Source organism: Oncorhynchus mykiss, chromosome 13, assembly GCF_057628025.1.
Source record: "Oncorhynchus mykiss isolate SJ-2025 chromosome 13, ASM5762802v1, whole genome shotgun sequence".
Lineage (NCBI taxonomy): Eukaryota > Metazoa > Chordata > Actinopteri > Salmoniformes > Salmonidae > Oncorhynchus > Oncorhynchus mykiss.
The window spans coordinates 15574615-15597955 of record NC_143034.1 but is presented as its reverse complement, the minus strand read 5'-3'; the positions used below and the strand labels follow the sequence as shown (position 1 = coordinate 15597955).

The window sequence follows — 23341 nt, the reverse complement described above, 5'->3', positions numbered from 1 at the left end:
TAGAGTATAGGTGAACTAGAGTTTTGTTGCCCCTAGTTGCACAGGTGAGGTTCAAAAAGGAGGAGCACAGGTGAGGTTCAAAAAGGAGGAGCACAGGTGAGGTTGAAAAAGGAGGAGCACAGGTGAGGTTGAAAAAGGAGGAGCACAGGTGAGGTTGAAAAAGGAGGAGCACAGGTGAGGTTGAAAAAGGAGGAGCACAGGTGAGGTTGAAAAAGGAGGAGCACAGGTGAGGTTGAAAAAGGAGGAGCACAGGTGAGGTTGAAAAAGGAGGAGCACCCTTTTTGGTTCTAGATAGAATTATTTTTGGTTCCAGGTAGGACCTTTTTGTGTTCCATGTAGAACCCTCTGTGGAAAGGGTTCTACATGGAATCCAAAAATGTTCTACCTGGAAAGATAAAAGGTTCTAAATAGCACCTTTTGTTTTCTAAGAGTGTAGACAAATCAACAAGATGTATATCCATGTCCTCGTTCAGCCACAACTCTGAGAAACCTATATTACAGTTATTCAGGTCCTGTTGACAGGATAGTCTCGAGCTCTTTTAGTTTGTTGGTCTATTTCGGGGTCTATTTGATGACCGATGTAATCTCGTCAGGATGCCTGCTCGCTTGACTCTCTGCTGCCGGGGATCAGGGTCTGGTCCGGAGTAAGCAGAATGTCAAAAGTTGCAGACTCGTAGACGTCATCCTGACCAACTGGCCCTCCAAATACACCTCCGCTGTCTTCAACCAGGATCTCAGCGATCACTGCCTCATTGCCTGTATCCGCTACGGAGCCGCAGTCAAACGACCACCCCTCATCACTGTCAAACGCTCCCTAAAACACTTCTGTGAGCAGGCCTTTCTAATCGACCTGGCACGGGTATCCTGGAAGGACATTGACCTCATCCCGTCAGTTGAGGATGCCTGGTCATTCTTTAAAAGTAACTTCCTCACCATTTTAGATAAGCATGCTCCGTTCAAAAAATGCAGAACTAAGAACAGATATAGCCCTTGGTTCAGTCCAGACCTGACTGCCCTCGACCAGCACAAAGATATCCTGTGGCGGACTGCAATAGCATCGAATAGTCCCCGCGATATGCAACTGTTCAGGGAAGTCAGGAACCAATACACGCAGTCAGTCAGGAAAGCTAAGGCCAGCTTCTTCAGGCAGAAGTTTGCATTCTGTAGCTCCAACTCCAAAAAGTTCTGGGACACTGTGAAGTCCATGGAGAACAAGAGCACCTCCTCCCAGCTGCCCACTGCACTGAGGCTAGGTAACACGGTCACCACCGATAAATCCATGATTATCGAAAACTTCAACAAGCATTTCTCAACAGCTGGCCATGCCTTCCGCCTGGCTACTCCAACCTCGGCCAACAACTCCGCCACCCCCCGCAGCTACTCGCCCAAGCCTCTCCAAGTTCTCCTTTACCCAAATCCAGATACCAGATGTTCTGAAAGAGCTGCAAGACCTGGACCCGTACAAATCAGCTGGGCTTGACAATCTGGACCCTCTATTTTTGAAACTATCCGCCACCATTGTCGCAACCCCTATCACCAGCCTGTTCAACCTCTCTTTCATATCGTCTGAGATCCCCAAGGATTGGAAAGATGCCGCAGTCACCCCCCTCTTCAAAGGGGGAGACACCCTGGACCCAAACTGTTAAAGACCTATATCCATCCTGCCCTGCCTTTCTAAGGTCTTCGAAAGCCTAGTCAACAAACAGGTCACTGACCATCTCGAATCCCACCGTACCTTCTCCGCTGTGCAATCTGGTTTCCGAGCCGGTCACGGGTGCACCTCAGCCACGCTCAAGGTACTAAACGATATCATAACCGCCATCGATAAAAGACAGTACTGTGCAGCCGTCTTCATCGACCTTGCCAAGGCTTTTGACTCTGTCAATCACCATATTCTTATCGGCAGACTCAGTAGCCTCGGTTTTTCGGATGACTGCCTTGCCTGGTTCACCAATTACTTTGCAGACAGAGTTCAGTGTGTCAAATCGGAGGGCATGCTGTCCGGTCCTCTGGCAGTCTCTATGGGGGTGCCACAGGGTTCAATCCTCGGGCCGACTCTTTTCTCTGTATATGTCAATGATGTTGCTCTTGCTGCGGGCGATTCCCTGATCCACCTCTACGCAGACGACACCATTCTATATACTTCCGGCCCGTCCTTGGACACTGTGCTATCTAACCTCCAAACGAGCTTCAATGCCATACAACACTCCTTCCGTGGCCTCCTACTGCTCTTAAACGCTAGTAAAACCAAATGCATGCTTTTCAACCATTCGCTGCCTGCACCCGCACGCCTGACCAGCATCACCACCCTGGATGGTTCCGACCTTGAATATGTGGACATCTATAAGTACCTAGGTGTCTGGCTAGACTGTAAACTCTCCTTCCAGACTCATATCAAACATCTCCAATCGAAAATCAAATCAAGAGTCGGCTTTCTATTCCGCAACAAAGCCTCCTTCACTCACGCCGCCAAACTTACCCTAGTAAAACTGACGATCCTACCGATCCTCGACTTCAGCGATGTCATCTACAAAATTGCTTCCAACACTCTACTCAGCAAACTGGATGCAGTTTATCACAGTGCCATCCGTTTTGTCACTAAAGCACCTTATACCACCCACCACTGCGACTTGTATGCTCTAGTCGGCTGGCCCTCGCTACATATTCGTCGCCAGACCCACTGGCTCCAGGTCATCTACAAGTCCATGCTAGTTAAAGCTCCTCCTTATCTCAGTTCACTGGTCACGATGGCAACACCCATCCGTAGCACGCGCTCCAGCAGGTGTATCTCACTGATCATCCCTAAAGCCAACACCTCATTTTGCCGCCTTTCGTTCCAGTTCTCTGCTGCCTGTGACTGGAACGAATTGCAAAAATCGCTGAAGTTGGAGACTTTTATCTCCCTCACCAACTTCAAACATCTGCTATCTGAGCAGCTAACCGATCGCTGCAGCTGTACATAGTCTATTGGTAAATAGCCCACCCATTTTTACCTACCTCATCCCCATACTGTTATTATTTATTTACTTTTCTGCTCTTTTGCACACCAATATCTCTACCTGTACATGACCATCTGATCATTTATCACTCCAGTGTTAATCTGCAAAATTGTAATTATTCGCCCACCTCCTCATGCCTTTTGCACACAATGTATATAGACTCCCCTTTTTTTCTACTGTTATTGACTTGTTAATTGTTTACTCCATGTGTAACTCTGTGTTGTCTGTTCACACTGCTATGCTTTATCTTGGCCAGGTTGCAGTTGCAAATGAGAACTTGTTCTCAACTAGCCTACCTGGTTAAATAAAGGTGAAATAAAAATAAAAAATAAAAAAGTAGAAATGTTCATCCAAATCAAGTGTAGTGATCACTGTTCTGATGTTTAGAAGCTGTTCTGGCCACAGGAAATGATGGCAGAGACATTAAGAACTAAAAAAGTTAAGACCAGCATAAAAAACACAAAATAGTCCACTGCTGCACCATCTCCTTCTATCACCAGCCTCCTCTGCTGTCCATAAGGGCCAACAGTGTAACAGAATATGATAGTGGCTAATACTACTATAGACATCAGTGTTTGTGTGCTTAAATGTGACTTGGTCAAGTACTAGCCAGTGTTGTGTTTCATTAGTTTATTATGTTGTTATTGACCCAACATTATTGAGGACATTATCATTAGGTACCAGTACTAAACACAATGGCCAACAGTGGGTGTGTCCCAAATGGCACCCTATTCTCTAAATAGTGTACTACTTTTAACTAGGGCACATAGGGTGCCATTTGGGACACATTCAGTGTAACAGAATATCACTGTGGCATTATATTTCTGCCCAAATGTATAAGGACATCGTTTGAAGAGAGGAGGCTGCAGTAATGTTGAGATGCCAGTAGGGAAAGCTCTTGTCTAGAACACTGGAACCTTCAGTACCACTATGATGCAGCTGATGAGGAGTGATGGGATTTAGTCACATTTTGCCTGTTTTAAAATGTAGGTCCACTCCTCAACATAAGACATATATCTGTGCTGACTTTCGTCCATTTTCAATTTACACTGAAATGCTTCCTATTCACAAGAGACCTCACCACACATAGAATAATGCAGTCCTAAACCACAGTCAAAGTATAGCCGTGTGTGTGTGTGTGTGTGTGTGTGTGTGTGTGTGTGTGTGTGTGTGTGTGTGTGTGTGTGTGTGTGTGTGGTGTGTGTGTGTGTTTGTATGGTTTTACTATCCTTGTGTGAACCAGAAGTCCTCACAAGGACTGTAAAACAAAGTTGGACAAGTGGGTGCATTTCACAGGTCCCCACAAGTAACAAGGCTATTTTTGGTTGAGATTAGGATGAAGAGTTAGATTTAGAGGTTAGAGGTTAAGGTTAGGATTAAGATTAGGGTTAGTGGTTAGGTAAAACATATTTTGAATGGGAATAACTGTTTTGGTCCAGGACAGTAACACAACATTTTGTCTGTGTTTGTCATTAGTTTACTCCAATTAGAGGAGGGGAGGTAAGGCAAGGGGAACATAATAAAGATTCAGATTGTTTAATAGTCACATGCACAGGTTTGCAGGTGCAATTGCAGGGTACAGTGAAAATCTTAGGCTTCGAGCTCCAATATGCAGGACTAGTGAAATAAAATGATGAAAAATTGTAATGAAAACAACAGAAATAGAACTAGCACTATATAGATAATAACTCTGGCAGTGATGGATAATGACCATTGGGGTGGTGGCTGTAGAGGGGGTGGGGTGGAATGACCATAGGGGGAGCAGCAGCATGATCCTTGAGTGGAAAATATATTGACAAAAAATACATATAAAAACTGAAACGTCCTCTCACTGTCAACTGCATTTATTTTCAGCAAACTTAACATGTGTAAATATTTCTATGAAGATAACAAGATTCAACAACTGAGACATGAACTGACCAAGTTCCACAGACATGTGACTAACACAAAGGGAATAATGTGTTCCTGAACAAAGAGGGGGTCAAAATCAAAAGTAACAGTCGATATCTGGCGTGGCCACCAGCTGCATTAAGTACTGCAGTGCATCTCCTCCACATGGACTGCACCAGATTGGCCAGATCTTCCTGTGAAGACCAAGGCACCTGCAAGTTCCCAGACATTTCTGGGGGGAACGGCCCTAGCCCTCACCCTCCAATCCAACAGGTCCCCGACGTGCTCAATAGGATTGAGATCCGGGCTCTTCGCTGGCCATGGCAGAACACTGACATTCCTGTCTTGCAGGAAATCACAAAAAAAAGAGCAGTATGGCTGGTGGCATTGTCATGCTGGAGGGTCATATCAGGATGAGCCTGCAGGAAGGGTACCACATGAGGGAGGAGGAAACCCTTTACAATGAAGATCTGTGAAGTTATTAGCATTTTTACAAAACATTTTTGGAAGACAGGGTCCTGAAAAAGGGACTTATATGACATATATGATGTATACTGTATACTGTATATATATATATATATATTAATATATATTAAATATAATGTATATATATATATTTATATTTGATATATATTGTATATATTTACAAAAAATATAAAAAGGGAACTGGAAAAGATTCAGACAATTACATTGATTGAAGCCACAATCTATCTGCAATATTGAAGCTGAGCTACCCCCTTAAAATATGTGTTTACTGCCAAGCTTTAGTCAGATCTGTTCAATAAGAGATTGTTGTTGATGATGATGATTACTTTATTGTATCCATTAGGACATTGTTTTGCATCATACATCATGCCATCTTAAATAGACAGATGTAGACAGACATGCAACACATCACACACATTACAGACAGACAGTATTCACATAGACAACCATATAGCACAATACATCACAACACAATATGAGCCTGGTTCATTTTCAGTAATGAGACCCTGTACCCCATTTACAGTTTATACTTCAATGTATCAGGTGGAGTTATTCACCAGCTATAGAGTGAGTTGTTGTTTATGTTTCTAGGACTGCAGGGTGGGAGATGCAACAATGGCCTTGAGAACAGCAGGAAGTGTGTTGGTGGTCTTTCTCTGGTCTGTAGCAGGTATGGTCTCATTCTTATATTTTTGTTGCTCTGTTTATCAGTCTACAGACATTTCTAAAAGCATAACCATTTTTATGTTCTACTGTCGACACATTTGGCGTCTCCACTCCATTTTAAACAGTTGTCTTTCTCACCTCACTGAGTGAAGCTTATCTGTGGTTTTCATTCACACTCAACCAACAAGTATCTATGTCTCAACTCAGCAACTATGGAACAAAGTGTTAGTGTGAGTCACAAGACCTTGAACTTAATGTAACGTCCTTGTGATGTCTAACTGTGTTTCAGTGGTACTGAGTCAGAATGGCTGGAGTGTTACATACACCACTCAGAGTATCTGTACCTTGAAGGGGTCAACAGTGGAGCTGTCCTGCTCTTACACATATACCAGTGGTACAGTCACAACAACCTTCTGGTTCATAACAAATAATGCTGAGGGGAATCCTGTGAGTCTGAGTGATGACCCAGACTACAAAGGTCGTGTGATGTACCATAGAGATAAGAAGAATGGCCACATCCTGACAATCACAGACCTGAGAGAGAGTGACTCAGCTACGTACAAGTTCAGCTTTATAACAGACCAGACCAGAAGGAGATATCCTGGCAGTCCTGGAGTCACTCTGTCTGTTACAGGTAACATTCTATATACTGCCAGTCCTGGAGTCACTCTGTCTGTAACAGGTAACATTCTATATCCTGGCAGTCCTGGAGTCACTCTGTCTGTTACAGGTAACATTCTATATACTGCCAGTCTTGGAGTCACTCTGTCTGTTACAGGTAAAATTCTATATACTGGCAGTCCTGGAGTCAGTCTGTCTGTAACAGGTAACATTCTATATCCTGTTAGTCCTGGAGTCACTCTGTCTGTAACAGGTAACATTCTATATACTGGCAGTCCTGGAGTCACTCTGTCTGTTACAGGTAACATTCTATATACTGGCAGTCCTGGAGTCACTCTGTCTGTTACAGGTAACATTCTATATACTGGCAGTCCTGGAGTCACTCTGTCTGTTACAGGTAACATTCTATATACTGGCAGTCCTGGAGTCACTCTGTCTGTTACAGGTAACATTCTATATACTGGCAGTCCTGGAGTCACTCTGTCTGTAACAGGTAACATTCTATATCCTGGCAGTCCTGGAGTCACTCTGTCTGTAACAGTTAACATTCTATATCCTGGCAGTCCTGGAGTCACTGTCTGTTACAGGTAACATTCTATATACTGGCAGTCCTGGAGTCACTCTGTCTGTAACAGGTAACATTCTATATACTGGCAGTCCTGGAGTCACTCTTTCTGTAACAGTTAACATTCTATATCCTGGCAGTCCTGGAGCCACTCTGTCTGTAACAGGTAACATTCTATATACTGGCAGTCCTGGAGTCACTCTGTCTGTAACAGGTAACATTCTATATACTGGCAGTCCTGGAGTCACTCTGTCTGTAACAGGTAACATTCTATATCCTGGCAGTCCTGGAGTCACTCTGTCTGTAACAGGTAACATGCTGTATACTGGCAGTCCTGGAGTCACTCTGTCTATAACAGGTAACATTCTATATACTTGCAGTCCTGGAGTCACTCTGTCTGTAACAGGTAACATTCTATATACTGGCAGTCCTGGAGTCACTCTGTCTGTAACAGGTAACATTATATATACTGGCATTCCTGGAGTCACTCTGTCTGTAACAGGTAACATTCTATATACTGGCAGTCCTGGAGTCACTCTGTCTGTAACAGGTAACATTCTATATACTGGCATTCCTGGAGTCACTCTGTCTGTCACAGGTAACATTCTATATCCTGGCAGTCCTGGAGTCACTCTGTCTGTAACAGGTAACATTCTATATACTGGCAGTCCTGGAGTCACTCTGTCTGTAACAGGTAACATTCTATATACTGGCAGTCCTGGAGTCACTCTGTCTGTAACAGGTAACATTCTATATACTGGCAGTCCTGGAGTCACTCTGTCTGTTACAGGTAAGATTCTATATACTGGCAGTCCTGGAGTCACTCTGTCTGTAACAGGTAACATTCTATATACTGGCAGTCCTGGAGTCACTCTGTCTGTTACAGGTAACATTCTATATACTGGCAGTCCTGGAGTCACTCTGTCTGTTACAGGTAACATTATATATACTGGCAGTCCTGGAGTCACTCTGTCTGTTACAGGTAACATTCTATATACTGGCAGTCCTGGAGTCACTCTGTCTGTTACAGGTAACATTCTATATACTGGCAGTCCTGGAGTCACTCTGTCTGTTACAGGTAACATTCTATGTACTGGCAGTCCTGGAGTCACTCTGTCTGTTACAGGTAACATTCTATATACTGGCAGTCCTGGAGTCACTCTGTCTGTCACAGGTAACATTCTATATCCTGGCAGTCCTGGAGTCACTCTGTCTGTAACAGGTAACATTCTATATACTGACAGTCCTGGAGTCATTCTGTCTGTTACAGGTAACATTCTATTGTCTGATGTTCTGTTTAATCTTCATTAACCCTTTAGGTCTAGAAATGGTCTTGATTTGTATTAATCTAATAAAATAATGAGCTGGTGCACACCCATATAAAATGATTTAGTGTCGAGGTGCTGACTAATGGAGAATAAACTGGAAGCTGTAACAACAAAGAGAGTCACACTCCATATGTATAACCTCCCAGTCATTTGTTGCTTAAAATACACCAATGTTTCGACATCACCTTCTTCAGGGTAAATGTATTGCATCATGTGACGACACTAGACAACAGGGGATTCAGGTTGATGTTGTCTACTCCAGACCTGCAGGTGAAGGTGACTCCTACATGGTGGGCAACGTCGAAGACACTGACCTGTAGCACCACCTGTACTCTGACTGACCACCCCACCTACATCTGGTACAAGAACGGACAACATCTAGATGAGAGTACCTCGCCCCAATACAAAGACCCAGTCTCCAAGAACTATGATGCCAGTTATTCCTGTGCTGTAAAAGGCCATGAGGACCTCCACTCTCCTGCAGTGTGTGAGTGTTCATTTAATACATTATAATGTGTGTTGGTTTCACTATGAGAACTTGAGAACTTTGAGCATTTCTAGATAGAACTGAGAATAGAATCCAGTTGACCTCTTGTTATGTCACTGTGTTTCAGGTGTTCAGGGTCAGAGCTGCTACAGAGTGACTTACACCAAGAGGAGAATCTGTGCCCTGAAGGGGTCAACAGTGGACATATCCTGTACTTATGTTGGTTTTTATAACACCACATCATCATTCTGGTTTAGAAGTGATAAGTCGACCCCTGAAGACCTAACCACAGACCCAGGGTATGCAGGTCGTGTGGAGTACACTGGAACATACAGAGGTCCCTTCACCCTGAGAATCACAGATCTGAGAGAGGAGGACTCAGCTGAGTATCGCTTCACTTTTAAAACAGACAACTTTGAATGGGGTCATAGTTTCCCAGGAACAACTCTGACTGTCACAGGTAATACTACACTTACAGAACATTATGATGTATACTGGTAATACTACACTTACAGGACATTATGATATACTGGTAATACTACACTTACAAAACATTATAATATACTGGTAATACTACACTTACAGAACATTATGATATACTGGTAATACTACACTTACAGAACATTATGATATACTGGTAATACTACACTTACAGAACATTATGATATACTGGTAATACTACACTTACAGAACATTATGATATACTGGTAATACTACACTTACAGGACATTATGATATACTGGTAATACTACACTTACAAAACATTATAATATACTGGTAATACTACACTTACAGAACATTATGATATACTGGTAATACTACACTTACAGAACATTATGATATACTGGTAATACTACACTTACAGAACATTATGATATACTGGTAATACTACACTTACAGAACATTATGATATACTGGTAATACTACACTTACAGAACATTATGATATACTGGTAATACTACACTTACAGAACATTATGATATACTGGTAATACTACACTTACAGAACATTATGATATATACTGGTAATACTACACTTACAGAACATTATGATATACTGGTAATACTACACTTACAGAACATGATGATATACTGGTAATACTACACTTACAGAACATTATGATATATACTGGTAATACTACACTTACATAACATTATGATATACTGGTAATACTACACTTACAGAACATAATGATATACTGGTAATACTACACTTACATAACATTATGATATACTGGTAATACTACACTTACAGAACATTATGATATATACTGGTAATACTACACTTACAGAACATTATGATATACTGGTAATACTACACTTACATAACATTATGATATACTGGTAATACTACACTTACAGAACATTATGATATACTGGTAATACTACACTTACATAACATTATGATATACTGGTAATACTACGCTTACAGAACATTATGATATACTGGTAATACTACACTTACAGAACATTATGATATACTGGTAATACTACACTTACAGAACATTATGATATACTGGTAATACTACACTTACATAACATTATGATATACTGGTAATACTACACTTACAGAACATAATGATATACTGGTAATACTACACTTACAGAACATTATGATATACTGGTAATACTACACTTACATAACATTATGATATACTGGTAATACTACACTTACAGAACATGATGATATACTGGTAATACTACACTTACAGAACATTATGATATACTGGTAATACTACACTTACATAACATTATGATATACTGGTAATACTACACTTACAGAACATTATGATATACTGGTAATACTACGCTTACAGAACATTATGATATACTGGTAATACTACACTTACAGAACATTATGATATACTGGTAATACTACACTTACAGAACATGATGATATACTGGTAATACTACACTTACAGAACATTATGATATACTGGTAATACTACACTTACAGAACATTATGATATACTGGTAATACTACACTTCAGAACATGATGATATACTGGTAATACTACACTTACAGAACATTATGATATACTGGTAATACTACACTTCAGAACATGATGATATACTGGTAATACTACACTTACAGAACATTATGATATACTGGTAATACTACACTTACAGAACATTATGATATACTGGTAATACTACACTTACATAACATTATGATATACTGTCACTACTTTATCTCTAGTTGTAGTAGGTTGAAATGATGAGGTTTGTTATTTTATGTTGTTATTCTCTCTTCATTCAGACCTGCAGGTGAAGGTGACTCCTGGCACAGTGACAGAAGGATCATGGGTTATACTGACGTGTAGCACCACCTGTACTCTGACTGAAATCCCCAACCCCACCTACATCTGGTACATGAATGGAGAATTTCTATTTTCTGACTCCTCTCCCCAGTATCAATACTCAGTCAATAGAGGAGGCTCTGACAGCTACTCCTGTGCCTTAAGAGGCCATGACAAACTTAGCTCTCCTGAAGTCACAGTGGGTGAGTGTTGTGATTTACCTCCAGAGTTTTACCTCCAGAGATTTCCTCTCTTATGGTAAACAGACTTGATATTTTCAGTCAATTCAGATTGCTGATTTATAACTATAGCTCATTACTATCTAACATGTTAGTTATACTGAGAATCATACAAATAAGCTAATATCATCACCATCTTCACCATCACCGTCAACATCATCATCATCATGTGCTTCATCATTTGTTCCAGATACTTCTTCTCTGAGCTGCTTAAGGGTGACCTACACCAGTATAGGCATCTGTTCCTTGATACTATCCGTGGACCTGCCTTGCACTACCATATATCCCACAGGTTAGACTGTGTTATCTTTAAGTCTGGTAGAGTCATTTTGTCAACTACAGAAGGAAACCAGAAAGTGTGTTTTTATTTGCTCTCATTCAGACCTGCAGGTGAAGGTGACTCCTGACACAAAGACAGGGAAGAGGACACTGACCTGTAGCACCACCTGTACTCTGACTGACAACCCCACCTACATCTGGTACAGGAATGGACAGTCTCTTGCTTGGCTCACTTCCCAACAACACTCTGTCTGGAGTTCTGAAACAGAGAGTTACTCCTGTGCTGTTAAAGGCCATGAGGATCTCCGCTCTCCTGCAGTGTGTGAGTCTGGATTCTATTGGGATAATTTGTAGCTAACCTTTCTTTTTAACAAAGTAAGGCAACTTTCTAACTTCAAGGTATATCTGAACAAAACTATTTCATGTATTTTCAGGTGTTCAGGGTCACAACTGCTGGAGGGTGACTTACACCAAGAGGAGAATCTGTGTCTTGAAGGGCTCCACAGTGGACATATCCTGCTCTTACACTCATCCCACTAGTTATATAGAACAAGGTTCATTCTGGTTTATACATAAACACCCTGTAGATGTCAGTTCATATCCAGAGTATACAGGTCGTGTGGAGTACAATAGGAACACAGAGAACCACCACACCATGACAATAACACACCTGACAGAGAATGACTCGGCTGAATACAAATTCAGATTACTAACAACAGATGAGGGGAGATTGTCTGGGCTTCCTGGTGTGATGTTGACTGTCACAGGTAATACTCCACCTACAGTTATTATTGTAATAGGACAAGTCTAATCACATGACAAGCCAGTCTGGAGTCAAATATGACTGATGATTCCTCTTAGATATCCTGTTGGAGATGGATCCTACGTCTGTGTCAGAGGGGGAGAGAGTCACACTGAGATGTAGAACCCAATGTCGAGTCGGTCTCAACCCCACCTACATCTGGTACAAGAACGGACAAAGCCTGACCAACCCAGTCACCAGTTATAACAGCCTGATCCTAGAACCAGTCAGCAGTGAGGATGCAGGGAACTACTCCTGTGCTGTAGAAGGTTTTGAGAGAATCCACTCTCCAGAAGAGACTCTCACTGTCAGATGTGAGTACATTGGGTGTTGATATATCTACAGTGAAAGTCATTGATGTCATCTCTCTAATACATGGTTCTACATGTCAGTGTAATATACTAATCTCTACTAATTTACATCATCTCTGTAATACATGGTTCTACATGTCAGTGTAATATACTAATCTCTACTAATTTACATCATCTCTGTAATACATGGTTCTACATGTCAGTATAATATACTAATCTATACTAATTTACATCATCTCTGTAATACATGGTTCTACATGTCAGTGTAATATACTAATCTATACTAATTTACATCATCTCTCTAATACATGGTTCTACATGTCAGTGTAATATACTAATCTCTACTAATTTACATCATCTCTGTAATACATGGTTCTACATGTCAGTGTAATATACTAATCTATACTAATTTACATCATCTCTGTAATACATGGTTCTACATGTCAGTGTAAATTACTAATCTATACTAATTTACATCATCTCTTGCTTCCTTACATGGTATATGAGTTCTTATTTGTTCTGTCATCTTCAACACCAGATGGACCAAAGAACACCTCAGTGTCAGTCAGTCCCTCTGGTGAAATAGTGGAGGGCAGTTCAGTGACTCTGACCTGCAGCAGTGATGCCAACCCACCTGTGGACAAATACACCTGGTACAAGAAGAACGTAGCCTCACCAAAAGCATCAGGACAGAGTTACAGCATCACTAACATCATCTCTGAGGACAGAGGAGAATATTACTGTGAGGCCCAGAATGGAAGAGGATCTATGAACTCTACATCTCTGATGATCATTGTAGCAGGTAAAGTTGATGATGTTTCAAGGTATATTCTTCTAGTTTGCCTCATTACACTTTGGTTTATAACTATACATAGGCTTCTATATACAAGTATTACATTAATGTCCTGTATTGCTGTATATTCATTTTCACTTCATAATAACATATCCTCATGTCATCCATTTGATATTTTAGGGAAACAGACCTCAGTTCTGACTGCAGCTGTAGGAATCATAGTGGTGGTTCTGGTTCTCATCCTCTGTCTCTCTGGCTTCATGTGGTTCAGGTGAGTGAAAATAGATATTTGTTTTATTCTTTCACCTTAGCACACTGATTTGTTATTAACTTAATTCCTTCATTGAGTTATAGGCCCAATGCCCTTAACCACGAGGCCACCTGGGGTGGCAGGTAGCTTAGTGGTTAGAGCGTTGAACTTGCAACCAAGATTGAATCTCTGAGCTGAAAATATATACATCTGTTGTTCTGCCTCTGAACAAGGCAGTTAACCCACTGTTCCTAGACCAGTTAACCCACTGTTCCTAGACCAGTTAACCCACTGTTCCTAGACCAGTTAACCCACTGTTCCTAGACCAGTTAACCCACTGTTCCTAGACCAGTTAACACACTGTTCCTAGACCAGTTAACCCACTGTTCCTAGACCAGTTAACACACTGTTCCTAGACCAGTTAACACACTGTTCCTAGACCAGTTAACCCACTGTTCCTAGACCAGTTAACCCACTGTTCCTAGACCAGTTAACCCACTGTTCCTAGACCAGTTAACCCACTGTTCCTAGGCTGTCATTGTAAATACGAGTTTGTTCTTAACTGACTTGCCTAGTTAAATAAAGGTTAAAACCTGTTAAAATGTATTTGTAATATATCAACTTACTTACAGAGCAGAACTCACTCTGTCCATCTTTACAGGAGATCCACAGGAGGAAGTGATGCCACAGCAGACACACAGGTGATTCTATTAGTTGCAACAGGGTTTCAGCTGTGTCGTGCTGTGCAAAAAACTAAATGTTCACCCAGGGGGTTACAACTACATTTTCATTCATTTACGGTGACATGACAGTCTCTTTCATACTATTTTCATTGTTCTCTCTCTCTCTCTCTCTCTCTCTACAGAGTGTCCGTCCTGACTGTAACAGTGACTCGTACACAGGTCTGAACATGAGGACCATGTCCCCTGACTATGACACTCTGATAGTAAGTCCCTTTTCATGAATTTGGTTTGCTTATGAGTGTGTGTTTTACACAGTACTTGAATGTGTTTAGAGTAAATTATGGAAAGACTGGTGTTTCAAAGAACTCATGCATTTCCTCTCTCCCTCCTTCTCCTTCTCTCCCTCCCTCTCCTTCTCTCCCTCCCTCTCCTTCTCTCCTTCTCTCTCTTTCTCGCTCTCTCTCTTTCTGTTCACAGAGTGTCCATCCTGACCCTAACAGTGATACGTACACACCTCTGAACATGAAGACCACGTCACCAGAGTATGAAACCCTGGCAGTAAGTGTGTATGTGTGTGTGTGTCTGTGTCTGTGTCTGTGTCTGTGTCTGTGTGTGTGTGTATAAAATGTTTAGTGGGAGTGCTACTTCAGTATGTCTTTTTTCAGAATGTGAGGGGAATCTCCCACTGAAGAGAACAACCACAGAACCTGGACTGAAGAGAAGCACCACAGAACCTGGACTCAAGAGAACAATCACAGATCCTGGACTGAAGAGAAGCACCACAGATCCCGGACTGAAGAGAACAACCAACATTGAACCTGGACTGAAAATGATCACCACACAACCTGGACTGAAGAGAACAACCACAGATCCTGGACTGAAGAGAGGCACCACAGATCCTGGACTGAAGAGAGGCACCATAGATCCTGGACTGAAGAGAAGCACCATAGATCCTGGACTGAAGAGAACCACCAACATTGAACCTGGACTGAAGAGAACCACCAACATTGAACCTGGACTGAAGAGAAGCACCACAGATCCTGGACTGAAGAGAACCACCAACATTGAATCTGGACTGAAGAGAACCACCACAGAACCTGGACTGAAGAGAACCACCAACATTGAACCTGGACTGAAGAGAACCACCAACATTGAACCTGGACTGAAGAGAACCACCAACATTGAACCTGGACTGAAGAGAACCACCAACATTGAACCTGGACTGAAAATGATCACCACACAACCTGGACTGAAGAGAACCACCAACATTGAATCTGGACTGAAGAGAACCACCACAGAACCTGGACTGAAGAGAACCACCAACATTGAACCTGGACTGAAGAGAACCACCAACATTGAACCTGGACTGAAGAGAACCACCAACATTGAACCTGGACTGAAGATAACCACCAACATTGAACCTGGACTGAAGAGAACCACCAACATTGAACCTGGACTGAAGAGAACCACCAACATTGAACCTGGACTGAAGAGAAGCACCACAGATCCTGGACTGAAGAGAACCACCAACATTGAATCTGGACTGAAGAGAACCACCACAGAACCTGGACTGAAGAGAACCACCAACATTGAACCTGGACTGAAGAGAACCACCAACATTGAACCTGGACTGAAGAGAACCACCAACATTGAACCTGGACTGAAGAGAACCACCAACATTGAACCTGGACTGAAAATGATCACCACACAACCTGGACTGAAGAGAACCACCAACATTGAACCTGGACTGAAGAGAACCACCAACATTGAACCTGGACTGAAGAGAACCACCAACATTGAACCTGGACTGAAGATAACCACCAACATTGAACCTGGACTGAAAAGAACCACCAACATTGAACCTGGACTGAAGAGAACCACCAACATTGAACCTGGACTGAAGAGAACCACCAACATTGAACCTGGACTGAAGAGAACCACCAACATTGAACCTGGACTGAAGAGAACCACCAACATTGAACCTGGACTGAAGAGAACCACCAACATTAAACCTGGACTGAAGAGAAGCACCAACATTGAACCTGGACTGAAGAGAACCACCAACATTGAACCTGGACTGAAGAGAACCACCAACATTGAACCTGGACTGAAGAGAAGCACCAACATTGAACCTGGACTGAAGAGAACCACCAACATTGAACCTGGACTGAAGAGAACCACCAACATTGAACCTGGACTGAAGAGAACCACCAACATTGAACCTGGACTGAAGAGAACCACCAACATTGAACCTGGACTGAAGAGAACCACCAACATTGAACCTGGACTGAAAATGATCACCACATAACCTGGACTGAAGGTTCCAATACAAAATGAGGCCTTTACACCTCTATTCTATTGCTGCCATATCTAGAGGTTTTTACACACCATGAACTTTAACTTTTCACTAAATACTGGAGTATACATTTTGGAATGGAATATATTGATGATAAATGAGATGGGTTATATTTTGATGTAAATCTGTTTACTATCTTTAGTTTTATTTCTGATCTTTTTCTATGGGATTGTGCCATATACAGATGTTTTATAACATCAATAGTCCTACTTTCCTCAGCAACTAATGTGGATCATATTGAAAACAGCTTTTTCATATTTTAGCTCTTGGACCAGGTTTCTCCGGATGTGTTTAATGATGATTAACTTTGTATTGCTGTCAGATATTATTACTAATTTTATATTACGTAGTACAATATTGTTCCGTCATGATATATTTTTTATATAAAAATAAATGTAATCAGTCCGTTATTATAATTTCCAACATTTTGGTAGGCTATTTGTTAGTCAACTTGTCTATCATTTCTAAATACATGCAGTGGCGACACGTCATTCAGGGCAGCTGAGGCAGAGCTAAATCTGTTTTCAGCCCCATGGTTAGCTTTTTCTGTTGCTTGTTTTGAAATTAATACGTGACACATCAGTTTGCAAATCAAGTTAATAAATAAAGAAAGCATTGAGTTAATAAAGTCGCATAAAAACATGGTCTCTTTTTTCCTTTCTTGAGTTAAGGCAGCTCCAAAATGTAGGTGTTGCAGCCTAGCTTAGTGCTTTCTGTGGTGGTGGGGCAGCCAGCATAAAATACGGAGCGTAGGGGTTGGTAATGTTCTCTAGTTGTGCTGTGATTGGCTAAGTGTTCTGTCACTCATGGGGACACTACATAACCACAACATCTACGGGTAGAGCTCGAAATGTTAAACCCCTTGGGTGCTGCCATAGAATTACATTAGAAATGCCCATCCAACAAGGCTCAAGGTCATTGGCTTAGACAAAATTACGTCAAATCGCGTTAAATCTACCGTAGCTTTGATTGGACTGATTGGACAAACTTTCAAAATCTTAGCTGGCAAGCTAGACAAGCAGTCATCATCATGCATCAAGTCGACAATCTACTGACAAATCCTTATCAATCCTTGTCATATGAAATTATAGATAAAACGTATCAGTGCTCATTGGCCATTGGACATAAACATTACAAAACAAGTTGGAACAAGTCACAAATTCAACAATTAGTGCTAAGGCAGCACTGCAGGCCCGGGTTTGATCCCGGACTGTTACAACCGGCTGTGACCGGGAGACCTATGAGGCGGAGCACAATTGTCCCAGGGTCATCTGGGTTAGGGGAGGGTTTAGCCAGCCAGGATGTCCTTGTCTCATCATGCTCTAGTAACTCCTTGTGGCCTGGCGCCTGCAAGCTGACGTCGGTCGTCAGTTAAACAGTGTTTCCTGCGACACATTGGTGCCTGCTGTTTGTCCTCCTGTCCAAGGGGTGGAGCAGGAGAGCACCAGGCTGGTAATCAGGTACCTAGACCACTGGATGCAGAGAACCCCTCACTCTCCTCAGAAGACCAACCCTATAGGCCTCAACACCTCCTCAGCCTCCCAGTACGCCTCCACATGGTAAGGACATCCGGCTTTGAGGAGAATATTACTGTGAGGCTGAGAATACAATTGCATCTATGAACTCTGCAGCTCTGATGATCGTTGTAGCAAGTAAATTTTCATCCTTAAAATATATAATAATATAATAATATAATATAATTTCAAGATAAATCTTAATAATTATACTTTGGATTAGTACACTTTTGTTAATAATTACAGGTTTGTTTATAAAATCCCCAAGTATTAACAAGTATTACATTGATATTCTATTTTATTATCATAATAATATTCAGTTCATTAGAACATAATGTGTTCTCATATCATCCATATTTTATTTTAGGGAAACAGACCTCAGTTCTGACTGCAGCTGTAGGAATCACAGTGGTTCTGGTTCTCATCCTCTGTCACTCTGGCTTCAGGTGCGTTTTGAGGATGAGGATGTCCACTACGCTGCTGTGAAATTCAACCTCCCCTGTGCTGCCACCCAGTGAGCATATTCTGCATTAAGGTCATTCATATGCTGCTGTTTATTGTAGGAGATGTCATCAATATGCAAAACAGTTGATCCTTTGAGACCACTATGAACCCAAACTATGAACCCAACAATGGACATCTCAGGACAGTGACATGTCTAAAATGGGGGAGTGACGTGATGATGGTTTTGAGGAACTGTTTTCTTTTCCAAATGGCACCCTATTCCCAATTTAGTGCACTACTTTAGACAGAGCCCTATAGGGTGCCACCATTTGGGACAATGTCTTTGTTTCATTATTGCTTCTCTCTCTTCAGCAGCACAAGCAGCTGAGGAGGACTCCTCTGTTCTCTACAGTACAGTCAACAAACCCAGAACCAAGAAGATCTGAATGCAACAAACCCAGAACCAAGAAGACCTGAACACAACAAACCCAGAACCAAGAAGACCTGAACACAACAAACACAGAAATAAGAAGACCTGAACAGAACAAGTTTAATTTGTTTATATGGGCTATAAGTAAAGGAGTGTTAATTGCTTTTGCAGTATTTTTTCCCCCCGAAAAATTATGGATATTTTTTTTCAAAAAGGGGAAGTGAAATTTAAAATCAAATAGCTAAATGATCCATGGTATGACCACCTTAAAACAATTCCATATGTCAGCTAGTAGAACCCCCCCCCAGACTTTTAGAGGTTCAGAATCCCAGTGTCAGAGGGAGCAATGACCAGCACCTAGACACATACATCAAATTAAATCTAATTGTATTTGTCAAGTTTGAAATGGTTAAGGACACGCTCTTAAGCAACAATGCAGTTGTTTATATGTAAGAAAATATTAGATTTCTTTAAATAAAAAATGCTAAAAAATAACTATATAAATCACACAATAACATTTCAATAACGAAGCAGCAATAAACATTTACATGAAAGATTATTCATTGTCATTTTCAAAAAACACACATCATGCAGACTCAATGGGACACAATAATCCCAGACAGACAGACAGACAGACAGACAGACAGACAGACAGACAGACTTAGCTATATGCATGTCAGGGTTCACTTTGGGTCCATTGCTCTGAAGATCAGTGAGCTGAAAACATCTCTTTCACACAAGAACACAGAGGATATACAGAGCAGCTTGCCTTGGCCTTGGCATAATGACAGCTCACTGTTGTCTGTTGTTTATAGCTAGCTAATGTTGATAGCTAAATCTTAGCTAGCTAGCTAGCTCACAAGCTAACTATGGGGTCTTGCTGTAATTCAGAGGCAGCGCATCATATTGTTCACAATCCAGTACATTCAGAGTAGCTGTGTGATGCACAAAAATACTTGTTTATCGCTGAATAACAGCAGCTTCATGTAGCTAACAAGCTAGTTGAGATCACTAGTTCACTCAATACAACCGCCAGTTCAATATAAGTCCCAATAACAGTATTTTTACGTGCGTGACTGTTTTATTCTATATGTATTTTTCACATTTTCTACCTTCTATTTTGTATATTTTCATCGGACTAGTTGGGACATATGAAGCCTGTAAGCTGCAGTAATGTTGAGATGCCAGTAGGGAGAGCTCTAGTCTAGAACACTAGAACCAAAGATACTCCCCTTTCATCTGTTCTGGAACCTTCAGTACCAGCTGATGAGGAGTGATGGGAATGGGTCACATTTTGTCTCTTGTAAAACATGTAGGTCCACTCCTCAAATAAAGAAATGTAACTAAAGTATTCTGACTTTAGACCATTTTCTATTTAGATACAGTAACATGCTTATGTGACATGCTGTTCCTGCATGTTATTGCCCTGACTAGGCTACTTTAAAATATCAAAAGTATCAACCACAGAACTCACACATAGGCTTTGTCTGCTTCTACTAACACTTACAGTAGACTCCTTCTTGTTTCCACACAGTGACAGTAAGTTGACTCACTGTTCAAGACCTCTCCTCTTCACTTCACTCTGTAAGTACACTTGACTATATCTTGAAATATAGTTTTAGTTTTGATGTTTTTAGCCAAACATCACATGACTTACTGTATCTTTGTACTTGTTGGTTTATATTGAACTGTGTTTTGGTTGTTACATCAGGGCCTGTATTCATAAAGTGTCTCAGATGGTCCATATAATTATGATCTAAAAGGCTAAACTGATCCCAGATCAGCTCTCCTACTCTGATACACTTTGTGAATACTGACCCTGGACTGTGGTTTCATGTGTTTAGTTTAGATCAGTTTATTCATTTACATGTTTAAAACATGATCAGTAGAGTTTACCAGTAATACCCAGATCTCCATTCAATAGGGTCATGTTCACTGTCATAGTATAACAGGGTCAAGAATAACTGTGTGTGTGTGTGTGTACGTGTGTGTGTGTGTGTGTGTGTGTAGGTGTGTGTGTGTACGTGTGTGTGTGTACGTGTGTGTATGTGTGTGTGTGTGTATGTGTGTACGTGTGTGTGTGTGTACGTGTGTGTGTGTGCACGTGTGTGTGTGCACGTGTGTGTGTGTGTGTGTGTGTGCACGTGTGTGTGAGTGTGTGTGTGAGTGTGTGCGTGCATGTGTGTGTGTGTGTTCGTGGGTACGTGTGTGAGTGTGTGTGTGTGTGCGTGCGTGCATGCGTGTGCGTGTGTACGTGTGTGTACGTGTGTGTGCGTGTGTGTGTGTAAATGTATTTTTACATATTAATCAGATTGTGGGATTTTTTTATTTTATTTTATTTTTTTATTTCACCTTTATTTAACCAGGTAGGCTAGTTGAGAACAAGTTCTCATTTACAACTGCGACCTGGCCAAGATAAGGCATAGCAGTGTGAACAGACAACACAGAGTTACACATGGAGTAAACAATTAACAAGTCAATAACACAGTAGAAAAAAGGGGAGTCTATATATACATTGTGTGCAAAAGGCATGAGAAGGTAGGCAAATAATTACAATTATGCAGATTAACACTGGAGTGATAAATGATCAGATGGTTATGTACAGGTAGAGATTGGTGTGCAAAAGAGCAGAAAAATAAAAATAAATAAATAAAAACAGTATGGGGATGAGGTAGGTGAAAATGGGTGGGCTATTTACCAATAGACTATGTACAGCTGCAGCGATCGGTTAGCTGCTCGGATAGCAGATGTTTGAAGTTGGTGAGGGAGATAAAAGTCTCCAACTTCAGCGATTTTTGCAATTCGTTCCAGTCACAGGCAGCAGAGAACTGGAACGAAAGGCGGCCAAATGAGGTGTTGGCTTTAGGGATGATCAGTGAGATACACCTGCTGGAGCGCGTGCTACGGATGGGTGTTGCCATCGTAACCAGTGAACTGAGATAAGGCGGAGCTTTACCTAGCATGGACTTGTAGATGACCTGGAGCCAGTGGGTCTGGCGACGAATATGTAGCGAGGGCCAGCCGACTAGAGCATACAAGTCGCAGTGGTGGGTGGTATAAGGTGCTTTGGTGACAAAACGGATGGCACTGTGATAAACTGCATCCAGTTTGCTGAGTAGAGTGTTGGAAGCAATTTTGTAGATGACGTCGCCGAAGTCGAGGATCGGTAGGATAGTCAGTTTTACTAGGGTAAGTTTGGCGGCGTGAGTGAAGGAGGCTTTGTTGCGGAATAGAAAGCCGACTCTTGATTTGATTTTCGATTGGAGATGTTTGATATGGGTCTGGAAGGAGAGTTTAGAGTCTAGCCAGACACCTAGGTACTTATAGATGTCCACATATTCAAGGTCGGAACCATCCAGATCCATCCGGATATAGAATCACGACCAACATTTTTGGCACTTGACAAGTACTGAGCTTTATTGTCTGCTACAAAAGTTGGGATGTACGTTGTACATGTGGTTTCACATAAAGACTTGTGCATGCTGTTTTAAGAGCTCTCAGAGCAACATATTGTTGTGGAGACATTTTGAAAATGGCCTAAAGTAAGAGTTATGAGTGATTGAATGAATGCTTCGTAAGAGCTTTAGGAGTAGTATAGAAACAGTGATGGTGGGTTGTGTTTAGGAGTAGTATTAACATGAGACACAGTGATGGTGGGTTGTGTTTAGGAGTAGTATTAACATGAGACACGGTGATGGTGAGTTGTGTTTAGGAGTAGTATTAACATGAGACACAGTGATGGTGGGTTGTGTTTAGGAGTAGTATTAACATGAGACACTGTGATGGTGGGTTGTGTTTAGGAGTAGTACTAACATGAGACACAGTGATGGTAGGTTGTGTTTAGGAGTAGTATTAACATGAGACACAGTGATGGTGGGTTGTGTTTAGGAGTAGTATTA

General features: G+C 41.5%; 2 protein-coding genes across 2 annotated transcripts in view; both read left to right on the top strand.

Moving 5' to 3' along the window:
* The window catches only part of LOC118938520 (uncharacterized), a 30771-nt gene extending 15384 nt beyond the window's left edge, over positions 1-15387 (top strand). Inside the window, exons 10-23 of the mRNA XM_090194525.1 lie at positions 6331-6435; positions 7368-7393; positions 8818-9042; positions 9170-9502; positions 11302-11544; positions 11771-11872; positions 11963-12181; positions 12294-12626; positions 12721-12975; positions 13511-13796; positions 14677-14716; positions 14881-14961; positions 15176-15256; positions 15364-15387. Of these exons, the coding sequence (XP_090050651.1) occupies positions 6331-6435; positions 7368-7393; positions 8818-9042; positions 9170-9502; positions 11302-11544; positions 11771-11872; positions 11963-12181; positions 12294-12626; positions 12721-12975; positions 13511-13796; positions 14677-14716; positions 14881-14961; positions 15176-15256; positions 15364-15387 (2353 nt within the window). The remainder of the gene's footprint in view (positions 1-6330; positions 6436-7367; positions 7394-8817; positions 9043-9169; positions 9503-11301; positions 11545-11770; positions 11873-11962; positions 12182-12293; positions 12627-12720; positions 12976-13510; positions 13797-14676; positions 14717-14880; positions 14962-15175; positions 15257-15363) is intronic.
* LOC118940326 (uncharacterized) lies at positions 14674-17694 on the top strand. The gene is made up of 4 exons (XM_090195485.1): positions 14674-14716; positions 14881-14961; positions 15176-15256; positions 15364-17694. Exon 4 carries the CDS (start codon positions 15528-15530, stop codon positions 17004-17006), a length of 1479 nt encoding a protein of 492 aa, XP_090051611.1. The 5' UTR covers positions 14674-14716; positions 14881-14961; positions 15176-15256; positions 15364-15527; the 3' UTR covers positions 17007-17694.
* Positions 17695-23341: the final 5647 nt, after the last annotated feature.